The sequence below is a fragment of the Natrix helvetica genome (assembly GCF_964273705.1).
Source record: "Natrix helvetica genome assembly, chromosome: 4".
NCBI lineage: Eukaryota > Metazoa > Chordata > Lepidosauria > Squamata > Natricidae > Natrix > Natrix helvetica.
Window position 1 is genome coordinate 172,044,155 of NC_138550.1, and position 15,565 is coordinate 172,059,719.

General features: G+C 50.0%; 1 protein-coding gene and 1 long non-coding RNA gene across 2 annotated transcripts; one reads left to right on the plus strand and one right to left on the minus strand.

Annotated features, from left to right (window-relative positions):
- Nucleotides 1-55: 55 nt before the first annotated feature.
- On the minus strand, nucleotides 56-2,595 carry HGH1 (HGH1 homolog). Its single transcript, XM_081951628.1, has 6 exons — nucleotides 1,910-2,595; nucleotides 1,727-1,827; nucleotides 1,552-1,650; nucleotides 1,360-1,451; nucleotides 565-687; nucleotides 56-470 (listed from the first exon to the last, which is right to left on the minus strand). The coding sequence occupies exons 1-6, from the start codon at nucleotides 2,437-2,439 to the stop codon at nucleotides 309-311; spliced, it is 1,107 nt and encodes a 368-aa protein (XP_081807754.1). The 5' UTR covers nucleotides 2,440-2,595; the 3' UTR covers nucleotides 56-308.
- Nucleotides 2,596-2,738: 143 nt separating this feature from the next.
- On the plus strand, nucleotides 2,739-12,292 carry LOC309391314. The gene is made up of 3 exons (XR_014175260.1): nucleotides 2,739-2,842; nucleotides 11,289-11,352; nucleotides 11,990-12,292. It is a non-coding gene; the product is annotated as an uncharacterized lncRNA (long non-coding RNA).
- Nucleotides 12,293-15,565: the final 3,273 nt, after the last annotated feature.

Here is a 15,565-nt window from a genome sequence, read left to right on the forward strand (position 1 = left end):
TCAGAGGCCCTTGGGGCAGCTTCCCACTTCCCTGAGTGAGGCAGGAGGGCAGGAAGAAAAGTGCGCCACAGCCTTTATTGAGAGGAGTTCCAGCCCCCCTTCAGTCCCCTCTTCCTGTGGCTGGAGGGATGCTAACTCTTTCGCCCAGACTGCAGAGAAACGGCGACTGCAGAGTCCCTAGGCAGCGCCAAGGAGCACCTTCGGCAGCAAAGGAGGCGCTGGGATTTTTGTGCCTAAAGGCCAGGACCAGCGACACCGAAGAAAGTCCTTTCTCCCCCACCAATGGAGGGTGGGAGCTCCTTCCACTTTCATGCAATTCCTCCCAGCAAGGCCTCCTCCTCCTCCTCCTCCTCCTCCTCCTCCTCCTCTTCCTCCTGGTCCAGGCGCTGCAGCTGCTGCTCCACCTCTGTGGGGATCTCCACCTCCAGCAGGTTCTCCATTCCAGCTTCCGGCTCATCCCCAATCAAGACCTGCTCAGGACAAACCGGCCGAGGCCTCAAGCTCCCTGCCCCCTCCTCATAAGGGAAGGAAGGTCCCAGAGCCCCACTTGATTCCCCCACTCACCTGGATTAGCTTCTCGCAGGCAGCACGGACCCCACGGTCCCCTTCCCACTTGTGCAACTCTCGCAGGACAAAGTAGGTGCCCCTCTCTCGCACCAGGAGCCGCCCCGGTTTGGTGGCTGTGAGCTGTCAAAGGGAGGGGGTGTCACTGGCTGCGGGGCCTCTAACAGGGAGGCCATTGGCCTGGGGGTTTGCATCTCTGGGAGGGTCGAAGGAGGACCTTCTTGGGGACAGAAAACCTCTGGATCTCTTTCCCCAAAGCCAGAAGGGGAATACAGCAGCCTGGCTCAGAGATCCAGCCCCCGTCTTCCAGGCCTCCCCATTGCCATCAAACCCCACAGCACAGCTGATGCAAGGGAGGAGCCAGGAGGCAAAGGACCCCTCTTTTCCAGAGTTGCACAAAATGGGCAGAGGGGGACACACTGGGGGGAGGTGAGGGGGAGACTCGATTCATAGGGATTTGTGGGAAGATCCTTGAGATCTTGGTAATCTGAGTGAGCCCCGTGGCCCAGAGGAAGCCGTTTCCAGGGCCCACTTGGCAGTTTCCTAGGCACAGAGCAGCCCCCAAGTACCCTCCCTGCACCCCACCTGCCAGGGGTTAAATTCACAGGTTCTGACAGGAACTGGTAGTGGAAATTTCCAGTACTTCGGAAACCAGCAAATGCCACCTCTGGCTGGCCCCAGAGTGGGGAGGGAACGGGGATTTTGCAGTATCCTTCCCCTGCCACGCCCACCAAGCCACGCCCACAGAACCGGTAGTAAACAAATGGACTTTCACCACTGCCACTGCCCACCTACCAGCAGGAGGGTCTCCAGGAGCATCTTGCGAATGTCAGCTTCCGGCTCCCGCTGCTTCTCAGCTGGCAGGTACTGCAGATCCAGGGGCAGCCCTGGGTGGTTCAGGAGGGGAGGGGTCAACGGAGGGCACACAGGGCAGGGCAGCCCTCAAGGGTCTCTGTGCGCCCCCCCCCTCCCGGAGAAGGCACCCACTTTCCATCTCGTCCTCCGGGAACTCTTCGGGGCCGGCCAAGGGGAGGAGAAGGAAGGGCAGGAGGTCCACTTGCTCGCTCAGCAGCCACTCGTGGTGCCCTGAAAAGCAGACATCCGTGACGTGGCGGGCCCGGCGCTCCTCGCCCAGAGCTGAAGCGAGGCCGGCGGCACTCACGATGGTCGAAGCAGCAGTTCCGCAGCGTCCCAGCCACGCCGCGCCGCCGGAGCGCCGAGCCCGCGTCCTGCGTGAAGGGCAGCAGCCTCTGCACCACGCACCTGCGGGAAGAGCCGCTCAGCCGCCGCGCCACGCGTGTCCGGAGCCCTCGGGGCAGCCCCCCCACCCTCCCCCGGCCCTCACCCGGAGCGGTCGAGCAGGGCGTGGCGGGCCTCCGGGAGCTGGCTCAGGTTGGCCAGCAGCGAGCCCAGGTGGTGCCAGGGGGCCCCGGGCCGGGGGTCCTCCGCGCAGAAGGCCTCCAGCAGCGGCGCCAGCCCGGCCCCGCCCCGCTGCACCTCGGCCAGCAGCGCCCGGCACGGGCCCTCCTCGCGCGACCAGTTGGCCAGGAGCGCGCAGGCCGGGGCGGCCAGGGGAAAGGCGGGGTCGAGCAGGCGCCGCAGCAGGTCCGGCATCCCCTCCCGCAGCGCCCCGGCCGCCCCCGGCTCCGCCGCCAGGTTGAGCAGCGCGTGGAAGGCGGCCTCGGCCAGCGCCGCCTCCGGCTCGCCGGTCAGCGCCAGCAGCGCCGCCAGGAAGTCCGGGTGGGCGAGCAGGAGGCGGCGGCCCTCGGCGCCCCCCGTCAGCCCCAGCACGAACTGCACGGCGCGGCCCTTCAGATCCCCGCGGGCCTCGGGCCGGAGGAAGGCCAGCAGCTCCCGCGCCTCCGGCTCCTCCATGCTGGGCGGCCCTTCCGCGATCGCTCCGCTCCGCCAATCCGCGGCCGGGACGGGAGAGGGGGCGGAGCGGGAGAGGGCCCGGAGAGCTCCTCAGCCAATCGGAAGCGGCCTTCTGGAGCGTGGCCTCTCGGGAGTTGAAGTCCGGCTCCCGGCTGCATCCCCGGCGGAGCCGCCTCCTGCCCCGCTTTCCCTGAGGAGCCCCTGATGGGGAGCCTTTCGCCGGACGCCCAGAGAGGAGGCCCCCTCGCTTCTGGAGACAGGCTCCCTCCGAGAGAAGCGCAGGAGGAGTCCGGGGAAAGGGCGAGGCTGCCGCCCCCCCCCCCCCCCCAGGCAGAAGCGGAGGGCGGAGGAGAGGAGATCGCGGTACCGACGCTCAAGGGACTCCCCAGTCTGGCATTACAAGGTCGGGATCCCGCATTGGGATTAATGGCCTTTTCTGCGCCGTTTCCATCCGTCTCAAGTAGGGCATTGGCTGTGCAACACCCCCCACCCCCCACCCCCCAATCTCACCTTCAGGCCAAGGCCAGTTGTTGTTTTCATCCCTTGACCTCCTGCAACGCCTCGCGACGGGGGAGCCCAGGTTGAACGCTTCCGCCTGGCAGCCACCCCCCACCCCCCTCTGTGGCTCCGTCCAGCCATTAAAAGCAAATGGCTTAAAATGCCCTTTGAGAAAATTTCCACAGGAAGCTGAATTGATCCGAAGTGGCACCAGGGAGGAGAATCAGGTGGGAACTGATGGCTCAGCACACCATCGTATCCCTGGTTGCATCTAAGAGATTGTGAAGCTAGTAGGCTGGCCTCGGAGAGGTCAAAGGTCACCAGGTGGATCATCAAAACCTTTCCAACTGTCCTCTTGTTACTTACAGGCTCTGCCTCTCTACCCTCCCGTTCTGCTTTTGCTCAGGATTGCCCAACCCAACCGCCACTGCTTTGTTGCAACCTCTTGCAGTTTGTTGCCTGCCTGCTTAATGCAGTTGTGTTGCATCTTCACAGCTGTTTGTCTGCTGCAGGCAAACCAGGTTTTGCCCAAACAAAACCCAGCACTGAACATCATTCCATGACACGTTAGTTGGCCTCACTCCTGAACAAGTGTGATTCACATTTTCCGATTTCACCAGTCACTGGTTCCAATATATTTTATGCATATCCATACTCAGTATAGTACTTTGCTCATAAGGTAGCCTTTTTTTTAATAAATTTTTTGTAGTATATTTATACATATATATTACCCCACCCTCCACCCTAACCCACCCCCACCTCCCACTCAACCCCCCCCCCTGACTTCCACTATACACCACTCTAATGATTCCAAGCATCCCATGTATTATTTACTCTAATCAACTATCAGTCTAAACAATCTTAGCTAAAGGCTACATAATACCTCCTAGTCTGATACTTATTCTGTATATAATCAATCCATTTTGCCCATTCCTGTGTATAATTCTCCTGCTTCTGATCTTTTAAAAAAGCTGAAATTTTTGCCATTTCGGCGAACCCCGCCACTTTCTGAGTCCATTGACCAAGTAGCCTTTTAATCCAGCGAGTTGTTATACCATTTATAGGTTCACAGTCCTTCTCTTTACTATTATTGATTTTTTAGAAACAATGTTGTAGTTTTTTTTTACAGTAATTGTACAAAGTTATCCTAATAAAGATGAACCCTGGAAAGAGGAGCCACGTCGCGATGACACAATGTGCTGTCTTGACACTTTGAGACCGCCGTTGACACTTTTGGCGTGGATGGTCCAGCTGGACCTAAACTGTCCGTAGAGACGGTGATCAGGAAGACAAAGCCTTGCTGGTCTCAGGGACATTGCAAAGTCCCTGATTGACCCAAGGGAAGTTCTTCAAGCCAGCGGTAAACAGGCAGCCCCAGGCTGATGAAGTCGGGACGGCTCCGGAAGGAAGGAAGTGAAAAGAGAAAGTGAGTCCATCTGGTGAGATTTTTTTTTCTATTTTGGAAAAGACTGCCCAAAGAAATCTTTTTTTAAAGGCAAATTAGATCCTCATGCAAGAATTAAGCTGTGAAATTAATTAATACTGGATTGCATTGGAAAGCTTTTTTTCTTTGTAACCATATTTTGTGGATTGAAGTGCTTGTAACGTTTTTCGTTTCTTCTCTTAAAGTGAATGGATTAACCTTTTCTTCTTCTTCTGCTCTTTGTTACTTTATTTTTTGATTTCTGGACTAAAACCTTCCTTTTTGTTTTTAACAATTCTTCCTATTACTTGTTATTAAATTTTATTAAAGAACTTTATTCCATTTAAGCCTGAGATAGGGAAAGTGAAAAGTAGCAACATTGCCACTCGGAAGTCAGAAGCTGGAGTTTTTTTGAAACACTGTATCTCTTATTTCTTTTCTCTTTGTTTTCACTGACTTTGTAGCTGAAAGGTTTGTAATTTGTTTATACAAACTGATAAAGAGCCAAGGGCACAAATTGTTTTTGCAGGTGCCTATGAGAACTATTTTGGCAGGGGAGAGAAAGGGGGAAAAAACAAAACAAAACAGAACCCTTCTCTTTTGAAGAGCACAAAAAAAAACCCTTGTGCTTAAATCAACCTAAAATTAACAAATATAAGAGGCTTGGAAGGCTAGAGTGGCAGTGGCTATTAGTTCTTTTTCTTTTCTTTCTTCTTTTTTGGAATCATGGATCAATATTCAGAGGAGGAAACCTTAAAAATTCAAAATATTTTGGCTGGAATTCAAAATTTATTGGAAGGATATGGGAGAATTGAGAAGAAGTTGGAAAAACTAGTGTTCCTCACATCAAAAGATGAAGGGGTTGGAGCCCCAAAAACTAAAGGGGAGAATGAAGATAAGAAGATAAAGCAAGATAACAGATGAATTTATTAATGGAGCAAATGTGGGTGAAGGTGGAATGAAGGGAACATGGAAGAGGGATTTCGATGAATTGGAGCTCTACCCCAAATTTCAAGATACAGAAGCAGAAAAAAGGGTAATGATGATGGATTTAAGAAGAGAAACTCTTTCAGAAACACGATTGATAACCAAAAATAAGCTAACTTTAAAAATAATTGGAGGGCAACGAGATTACCTGAGAGATCCTTCAAACAACAAAATGCGGAGAAAATCTATAAAAACCTTATAAAGGAGATAAAAAGAAAGATGACACCACAATTGGCAAGAGAGATAAGACTGTTTTGTTATTGGAAAGATACAGGTTGACAATGGAAGTTGATAATAAAAAAAAAAAGTTAATCTTGGTTGAGCAATAAGTAGGAATTTAGTAATTTTAGATTGTTTTAGATTGTTATTAAATGTTTATTCATCAACAATTAAATAACTATAATTAACAGTAACGGAATGATAATGGATACAGCTTAATGATATATACTATGTACTGTTAAACTAGTAAAAGAAATCTGGACATAGATTGCAAATTGTGACCTGGGAAAAAGACCTATAAATTTTACCAACAAACTTCTATTTAGGTTTTGTCATAAAAGTGTAATGTTTTGGGGGGGTTTGACGAGAGGAGTTGGGATATAAATAGTAAATGACTTTTAGCTAATTATAATAACAACAAGGAAATGTTAATGGATATTGTTTAATAATATATACATGCTCTGGTATTGGTAAAAGCAACTTGGATATAATATTCTAAACAGCGGAAAAAAAAGCTTAGAAACCTTATTAATTGATTTTTACTTAGAATATGTCATAAAAGTGTAATGTTATTGGAGGATTTTTGAAATAGCTAACAAGTGCCATTATGTGGTTGTGTTTTTAAGTATGAATAAGTTCAGGCAGAGCACGTGAAAATAATTGTAGTCAAATGAGAATTGTGATATATTGATGGTAAGATATATAAAAATTTTTATTTAAAGTGTATAATCCATTATGAACTACAAGTAATGACTATGGAAGAAATGCACGAAAGTTATTTGTAACCAATCGACATGCTTTCTACAAGATGTATTAAAGGATTATTCTTTTTTTGTGTTTTTGTTCAATTAAAATAAAATAAAAATCTTTTAAAAAAAAGATGAACCCTGAAACAGATTTCAGAACAAAACAGCAAGAGCTACTGAAAAAATCCACTGTAGGCCAATGAATACTGTAAGCCCACAAGCAGAGAAAAAACCTTCCCAAATTGCTTACAGGGAAAAAAAAGTATTTCTATTTGTATTGTAGAAACTCAGAAGAATGTTTCTATCTTTCAACAGTAAGAACCATCACCATAATCTCAACCACGTGTTTCTCAACCACAGCAGCATAAGATATGTGGTCAACTTGAAGATGTGTGGACTTCAATGCCTGCTGGCTGGGGAATTCTGGGAACTGGAAGTCCACTTATATTAAAATTACTGAATGCTGATCTAGAAGTCAGAACTGCAGAGAATTCAATGCAAGGGAGAATTGGCAGAAGGCTTTCTGGCAGTGTTAGGAGTTCCCCCTCCTGCTTCAGCAGCTGTGGGCAGGAGATGGGGCTGTGGCTTCAAAACCCTTTTCCCTTGCTTGTAACCATCAGCAGCCCCCCCCCCCAATGCCATCCACTTCTAGGTCTGCCCTGTTAAGCTCCCTGTGATGGGGATCCTCCCCCTGCGATCCAGCAGAAGCACCGGATGCTCCATTTAAGAGCTGCATTTCCAGGCCAAAGCTCTGAAGAGAAAGGAGGAGGAGGAGGAGGAGGAGGAGGAGGAGAGGGATGAAGGCCACCTGGGTTCTGCGCAGAAATAGGATTTTGGCAGCCAGAAGACCACCCGGGGGGAGGCTCCGACCCTTCCCCTGGCTTGAGCGGTGCCTGTGCGTGTCCGCAGAGGTGGGAGAGCTGCGTCTCAAAGCAAACGGGGGACCTGAGTCTTCTCAGGTGGAAGATGCCCCTTCTTCCTTCACAGTGACGCTTGGAGGGCTGGCTCCGACCCAGAGGAGACCTGCTGGGGGTGAGAGAACAGAAGATCAGACCTCCTGCCTGCCAAAGACTTGCAGGTTGCCTGTTCCAAAAAAAAGAGCTTCCCTGACCGCTCCCCCCCCCCCCTTGAATCTCTCCTCCATAAACAGAACGGGATGGACATGGAATGCAGAGCCTGGCCAGCCTCCTCGTGCAGGGCCAGGGCAGGCGTGTGCCAAGTGGCCAACCCTGCGGCCACCCTCCTCCCTGCACTCTGGAGAGCAGCAGAGAGGCCCTTCTGTGGTGGCGAGGAAGAAGAAGGGCCGACTCCCCAAAAGCAGCTGCTCGAGGTGGGATCCAGGGCTAGGCAGAGCTAATAAGCTATTGGAAAACTATTGTACCTGCAGAAGAGGGCACTGCCAGTGACTCCCCCTCAGGGCTCTCGGCCGTCTGAAAATGGAAGATCAGCACCTGAGTTTGAGGAACCAAGAGGGCACCCAACTCTGCCATTCCAGTCAAAGTTACTCTCTTGCGCTTGGCTGCTTCCTGCCATTGGGCCTCCCTGCCCTCTCCCTGCTGGCTGAGCTCTCCCAACAGCAGTTGCCCTGATGCCCACCCCATCTCGGCCAGCCGCTCTCTCCAAGATCTCCCTCTCTCCCAATGGCAGACTCTGCCGGGCAAATTGGGCTCTTTGAATTGGCCTCAGTCTTGGGCCACACGGGCTGGCTTGCCAGGCAAATGCCCGCTGGTACTAGCTGGCCCCAGCAACCAGAGACATTTTCCTTGGGGACTTCAGCAGCCTTACCCCAGTGCAGCCCCTGCCACAGGGAGCCAGCCTCCTGTTGAAGGCCAGTTCTCCTCCAGTCTCACCATCATCCAGGAAGGAGGGAGTGGAGGAGAGCTGGATGGGCGGGAGGCCAGCAAAAGGGATACCCAACTCTAGCCGCCCCCACCCCCATTTATCTGCTGTGCTTTTTCAGAAGTGAATCTTCAACCTGAAGAGTTTCTCCCAACTGCGGCTGAGGCCATTCTCAGCCCTCCCAGCAATAGGGATGCCCCACACAGTCGTTTCCTACTACTCTGCCCACCTGGGATTCCCCCCACCCCCCCACCGAAGGAGAGATTGGCCTTTGTTACTCCTCAGCTCACCTTCATCTTGGCCCCAAATGTCTTCTCGGTGCCCCATCCCCTCCTCGCTATGAGCAGCATCAGGATGGATGCTGGCAGGAGGGGCAGGAAGCAGCCAAGGAGAGGGTCCCTTTCCGCCAAGGGGATGCAGAAAGGAAGGCCAAGCAGCCCCTCTCTCCTGAAGTGGACTCCCACCCCACCAGGCCTGCCTCTTTCCTCGTGTGGCTTTTGGGCCCACCACAAATCCTTACCGGGCACGGAGGGCCATCTGGACGGGAGGCTCCTGGGCTGCAGCTCCCCAGGAAGGCTGCAGTGCAGGACGGGGGCTTCATTTCTGCCCTCTGGCTGCCCCTGAAGAAGGGCAGAAGGGGGCAGGGGTAGCCAGGCCAGGCCCTTCTGACTCTTCCCAGCTCCCACTGATGCTTGAACCTGTTTCGCCCCTCGGGGCACCTGGTCCCGACTCTTGTGTTCACCGCTTTGATCATTCTAATGTCTTTTAATGTTTTTATCTTGTAAGCTGATCTTGGATGCAAGATAGGTGGCAAATAAATTTCATAATAAATAACTAATAAATGCTCCTGCCTCCTGTTCTCTGTGGCTAATTTGGGCTAAATAAACCAGCGCAGGGGTCTCTGGTCAAAGGCAGAGCAGCTGGGGGGGGGGCTGAGACCAGCTTTGAAGAATAGCTTGACCCCCTCCTCTCTGGGGCAGCCCCTCAAATACCGGAAGACTGCTATCATGTCCCCCCTGGTCCTTCTCTTCACTGGATTAAAGATAAAGGTCATGTGAAAATGTGATGTAAATGTTGAAACGTGTTTAATATAAACATTAAAAAAAATAAAGGTAAAGGTTCCCCTCGCACGTATGTGCTAGTCGTTCTCAACTCAAGGGTGTGTGTGTGTGTGATCATCTCCCTTTCAAAGCCGAAGAGCCAGCGCTGTCCAAAGACGTTTCTGTGGTCATGTGGCCGGCATGACTCAACGCCGAAGGCGCACGGAATGCTGTTAGCTTCCCACCAAAGTGGTTCCTATTTTTCTACTTGCATTTTTACGTACTTTTGCACTGCTAGGTTGGCAGAAGCTGGGACAAGTAATGGCAGCTCACTCCATTACGTGGCACTAGGGATTCGAACCGCCAACCTTTCTGATTGAGTAGCTCAGCATCTTAGCCACTGAGCCACTGCGCCCATCACTCGATTAGCGAAACCGAAATCCTGCAACCTGTCCTTCATATGTTTTAGTCTCCAGGCCTTTAATCATCCTAGTTGCTCTTCTCTGCACTCCTTCCAAAGTTTTAACGTCTTTTTTGTAATATGGGGACCAAAACGGGATGCAGGTTTTCAAGTGTGGCCTTACTAAGGATTTACAAAAGTGGCCGTTTTATACAGTTTGAAGGGAGTCTGGAAAGCTGCTGCTGTTCTGAGGCAAACAAGGGGGGGGGGCTTTGGCCACAGGTGTTCCAACCCCCCCCCCCATACCCCAGCTGAACATGGATGTTAATCCTCCTGTGAACCTCCCCCATGCTTGGGGAGCATCTTCTCACTGAAACTGTGCTAGAATCGGGGCCTGGCCTTCTGGGGAAGACCAAACAGATTCCAAATTCAGCCCAAACTACAAGCACTTATGGCAGCCAAGGGAGGCCGGCAGGCGCCATGGGGCGAAGCTTGGTCTTCTTCTCCAGCTGTGGCAGGACTGCCTCCCCTGCTCTCTTCCTGCCATGGGGGAGCCAGGGAAGAAGGAGAGGGTGTTGCGGCTGCTGCCCAGCCGTGCCAAGGACTACGATGGGCCCAGGGGCAGAAGGCACTGGGGGCCCAGGTGGCTCGGCACTTTCCAGGCTCTGCTGCTGGGAGGGAAAATGGGGACCAAACCATGAATTGCTGGCAGGTGCCGGCCTAAATAACCAGGAGAGTTCTAGTTCTGCCCTAAGCATGAAACCCGGTGGAGTGACCTGAGCCAGTCCCTCTCTCTCCACCCAACCCACCTCACAGGGTTGTTGTTCTGGGGAAGAGACTCAGGACTGATTTCGCTGTCACGGCTGCAAAAAACCCAGAAGCCCCCCCCCCCGGCGTCTTCCCAAAACCTCCCGCTCTTCCCCTCGTATCCAAACGCAAGGCCTGACCTACCTCAATGGCCACCAGGTGGGGAAGAGGGAGGGCTCCGACTCAGACATCCATGGATCCGGCCGGAGAGAGGACGCAATCCCCACCGCCCAGCGCTTTGGCCTCTGTTGTGGGGGGGGCGCTCCTCTGGCCGCAGAGCCATGGGGTGCAGGTAATCCACCCCCGAGAGCTGGAAAATCTTGTCCACTTTAGCACAGAGACGCTGAAGTGCAGGGAAAGGGCGGCATGAAAGCCAGTGAAAATCCTCTCTGGGCTGCAACGTCCCAGGAGGAGAATCGAGAATTGGTACAAGGTGCGTGAGGGCAATTTTCCTTTAAGAGTCCTGGCAAAGGATGGTCACACCACACATAGATTTGATTTGGATTTCTCTTCTGTTCATTTGCTTTCCATTCTTTTTTGAAATTTTTTTTATTGTTTTAATTAAACAAAAACACAAAAAAAGAATCATCCTTCATTACATCTTGTAGAAAGCATGTCGATTGGTTACAAATATGCCAGTTTGATATGCCCCAGTGGAATTGTCCTCTGAGGAACCTGCCTGCCTGCCTGCCTGCCTGCCTGGGAGTTCCTGTGGAAGGGGGTGGGTGAGTGGGAGCCCTGGCATTCCCCAGGCAGAGGGCAGGAACCCCCATTCAATGGGATGCGTAGTGCACTCCCCACCCTCACACATGAGCCACACAGCCACGTCTGCTCAACCTCCAGGTCCTTTCATTGTCCTGTGGCGGCTCACAACTTCCCTCTCCTTACAGGTAGTCCTCGACTTACGACTCGACGCTTAGTGGCAGCTTGAAGTGACGTCAGACCCCTCAAAAGGTACGAAGAAGGTAGATTTGCTGAATGACGGCCCCAATAAATGTTGTAAAATTGGGTTGGTCATGTGATGATCAGCTTCATAACCAGCATGACTTACGACTTAATTCAGGGCTCAGTTATGGTCATAATTGGAGGACCTCCCCCCTTGCCTATGCGTTTAACCATCCTCCCTTCCTCCTGGGATTCGGGTGTTAGGGGCAGCCAGCCTGCCGGCCCTCACCGCAGCCCCCACCCCGTGCCAGAGCATGCCAGCCAATGAATCCCCTTTCCCAGGCATGGGCCTGGCATGTGGGTGCAGGAGGTTCCCTCAACCCAGCCCTTCCTGGGCAGGAATTAGGTTCTGCTTTTGAGCTGGAAATGCTGGGTCCGCAAGGAAGCCCCCCAAAGCCCCCCAAAGCAGCTGGAAGCACCTCAGGAATTCAGGGAACATCCAGAGAGAGAGATTTGGTTATCCTCAGGTTATCCCTAGGATTTAATTCATTTTGCCTGTGAGAGCAACAAATGCGCTTTCCTCTTATTTCTCTGCATAAGCACCTTATTTGATATAATTTCTGACTAATTCAAGATTACTATTTTTGGGCAATTTCTTGGGAAAAAACTACATCATCTCTCTTTCTCTCTCTCTCTCTCTCTCAAGATTACAATGGACCAACATTATCCATCACCTGGGATCTCCCACACTGGAAGTTTTTAAGAAGAGACAGGAGAGCTGAAATGTTCCAGGGTCTCCTGCCTGAGAAAGGGGTTCGACTAGAAGACCTCCAAGGTCCCTTCCAATCTGTTACTCTGTTATCATGTGGTCGGCCAAGAGCAGTAAGCATGTTTATTTTTAAAACACCAAGACTTTATATATAATATTTGGATTTATTTAATAATTGTTTTGATTTCATTTATCTATTTTGTGTTTGGTTTATGTCGTAAAAGGGAGAGGAAGGCCAGGAGTCACGTAGCTTTAAAAGGACAGGGAGCAGTTTCATCAAAATTATTTTGGCACCACAGGTTGTTGGGGGCCTCCTTATCTCCTCCCAGGGTGGGGCTTGGAGAGAGGGGGAACAAGCGAGGCAGTGCCTGGAAGCAGAGATTTTGGGTTTGTGTGACCACGCTGGTGCTCCAGGGCAGGATGTGAGGCCCTCGATGGTCAGAGAGTGGCAACCTTTGGCCTCCTGTCCAGTTCCCCCACTCTGATGGGGCAAAGGGTTCAGAGGAGGGACGGAACCTACCTGATGACCTTCAGGATGGGCCCGGCCAGTTCTTTGTTGAAATCCACAGACTGGAACCTGGGAGAGGTGTAAACGCCACGGTGATTGCAGATCGCCTGATAGGTCAGGTGGGGGTAGCCAAGCACCTGCAGGGGATGGGGGAGGGCAGAGGCCTCCGTCAGAGGGGCCAACTCCATTCCACCCTCCCTCCCCAGATTCAGAGTCAAGTCCTGAGTGGAGACCACAGTTGCCGGGGGGTGGGTGGGGGGGACACAGACTCCAGGTACAGATGGGTATCCAGGGCTCAGGGTGGAAGCAACGGACACTGGTCTATGCTAACAAAAGGGCAAATGTTGACCTTGGTTTCCCTCAATGGCCTGAGAAGCCCCCAAAAAGATCTTGGGGCAGAGCGAAGCCCCTCCTGTGCAAAAGCTACAGCCCAGCAAAAACCAGGAAAAAAGTCACTGGACTTTTCTACCAAACTAGAAAAGTTGCAGAACAGGAAGTGTTGCAGAAAGGAGAATCCACGCAGCCTTTCCTGCCGTCCCATCCCCCCCACCCTTGGAATATTAACACACACACACACACCCCTTGCAGTGAGTCTGACCCAGTTGGCCTTCTGGATGGTCTCAAAACATGGAAGCGGGCAGCCTGCTGGAGGCTTAACGATGCTCAATTGGAAGATGCCCTTGGTACGTTTTACTATGCAGACCACAGCTAGAATTCTGCACCCACCATTGGTCCCCACAGTAGAAAAAGACTTTGGAAAAAGTCCAGAGAAGAACAACTAATATGATTAAAGGCCTGGAGACTAAAGTATACGAAGAACGGTTGGAGGACTTGTGTTTGGCCACTCTAGAGAAAAGAAGGACCAGGGTGCCATGATAGCAGCCTTCCAATATTTGAGGGGCTGCTGAGGAGGGGAAGTCAAGCTATTTTCCAAAGCACCTGAAGGCCAGAGAAAGAACAATGGATGGAAACTAATCAAGGAGAAAATCAACCTATGGAACAGCTTCCCCCTAGAGGTTGTGGTTGTGCCAACACTGGAGGTGTTTAAGAAAAGACTGGACATTCACCCGACTGAAATGGTAGAGGGTCTCCTGCCAGAGAAGGGGGCTGGACTGGAAGACCTCCAAGGACCCTTCCAGCTGTATTCTACTTACAGATTAAAAACCATCCCAGATTCCAAAAATGGATCAGGTCCTCCCAATTCTATGCAGGATCCTCGATGGACCATCCCTGAGGCCTTCTAAGCTTCAGGACCACTTCCTGGGAAGCAGCAGCCCTTTCCTTCATGTTTGCAAAGAGCCCCCCCTGCCCACTGCTTCGGGGTCGTTTCCTGGGGGGGGTGGCTGCATCCCTGAAGAAAGGGGGGCTCTGAGGGCAAAGAAGCCTTACCATCGAGCCACAGATCTATAAATTTTATTTTTTGTTTAGATCTTATTATAAATGTGTAATTTCTTTTGGGTCTAACGAAAAGAGATGTGATATAAATAGTAAATAATTTTTAACTAACTACAATAATAACAAGGAAATGTTAATGGATAATGTTTAATGATATATACATGTGTTGGTATTGGTAAAAGCAAATTGGATACAAGCTCCAAATAGTGAGATGGGTGGGAGGGAAAGGGGGGGGGGATGCTTAGATATTTTATTAATTGATTTTTTTTCAGAATATGTTATAAAGGTGTAATGTTATTGGATGTTTATTGAAATTGCTAATGAATGCCAGTAGGTGGTTTTGTCTTGAAACACAAATGTAACCCTAGGCTTGGCTTGGCAATGTATATAAGCTATAATAATAATAATAATAATAATAATAATAATAATAATAATAATAATAATAATAATAATAATAATAATAATAATAATAATAATAATAATAATAATAATAATAATAAATATTTATTTCTTAGCCGCACCCTCTCCCGAAGGACTCGGGGCGGCGTACAATAAAACATATGAAATAAATATATAGACAAGACATACATATTACAAAAACATATACCAAGACATGTACAAGGAGGAGGTCGGCTAATGAATAAAAACAATAAAATACAATGTTTAGAAACCCCTAAATAATTGAATACAATTAAAATACCCAAATAAAAACCCATCAGGAGCGATATAGTTAGATCAAAGCTGAGCCAGGCCAGCTACTTGGAATAGGTGGGTCTTGAGCTTTATACGAAAGGAGCGGAGGTAGCTATGATTATTTTACTGTTACTTTAAATGCTTAAGAGATGTAATTGGTTTGTTACCTCAAGCAGCCATAAGAGGGAGCCAGAATGGCTGTTAGCTCTCTGTTTTGTTAGAAGCTGGTCGGTGTATGGTGAAGTATTTGTGGTTTGCTAATATTAGCTATATTTTGTGTGCTAAACTGACTATTTTGATAGCTGAATTACTGAACCGTGTATGACTTGGACTGTTATCCGGACTGAATACTTCTATATTTCTACATAGTAAGCTACTATATTTTTATACTATTCAGTGTCTCTGTATGCTGGTTTGTGCGTGTTATTCCATATCACTCTCATTACGCTTCTCTGCATACTCGCTCTTCTAACGGGGAGCTTAATTACTTAACACTGGTTATGGGCCCATAGTGTTCCAGACGTAGCTAAAAAGAGAGTTGGTGTTGATACGCAATACCGTATACAGACAGCTGTTTAGTTTATAAGTGTTTACTATTATGGAGAAGATGGCACACGCACCATCAGCAAATTTATCACTGATAATCAAGGAGAGAAGCAACTTAGAACTGAGGAGAAATTTCCTGACAGTGAGAACTATTAATCAGTGGAACAGCTTGCCTCCAGAAGTTGTGAATGCCCCAACACTGGAAGTCTTTAAGAAAATGTTGAATATCTATTTGTCTGAAACGGTATAGGGTTTCCTGCCTAGGCAGGGGGTTGGACTAGAAGACCTCCAAGGTCCCTTCCAACTCTACTATTGTATTGTATTGTATTATTGTATTGATAACCCAGTTGGATGTCACAAACTATGTTTCC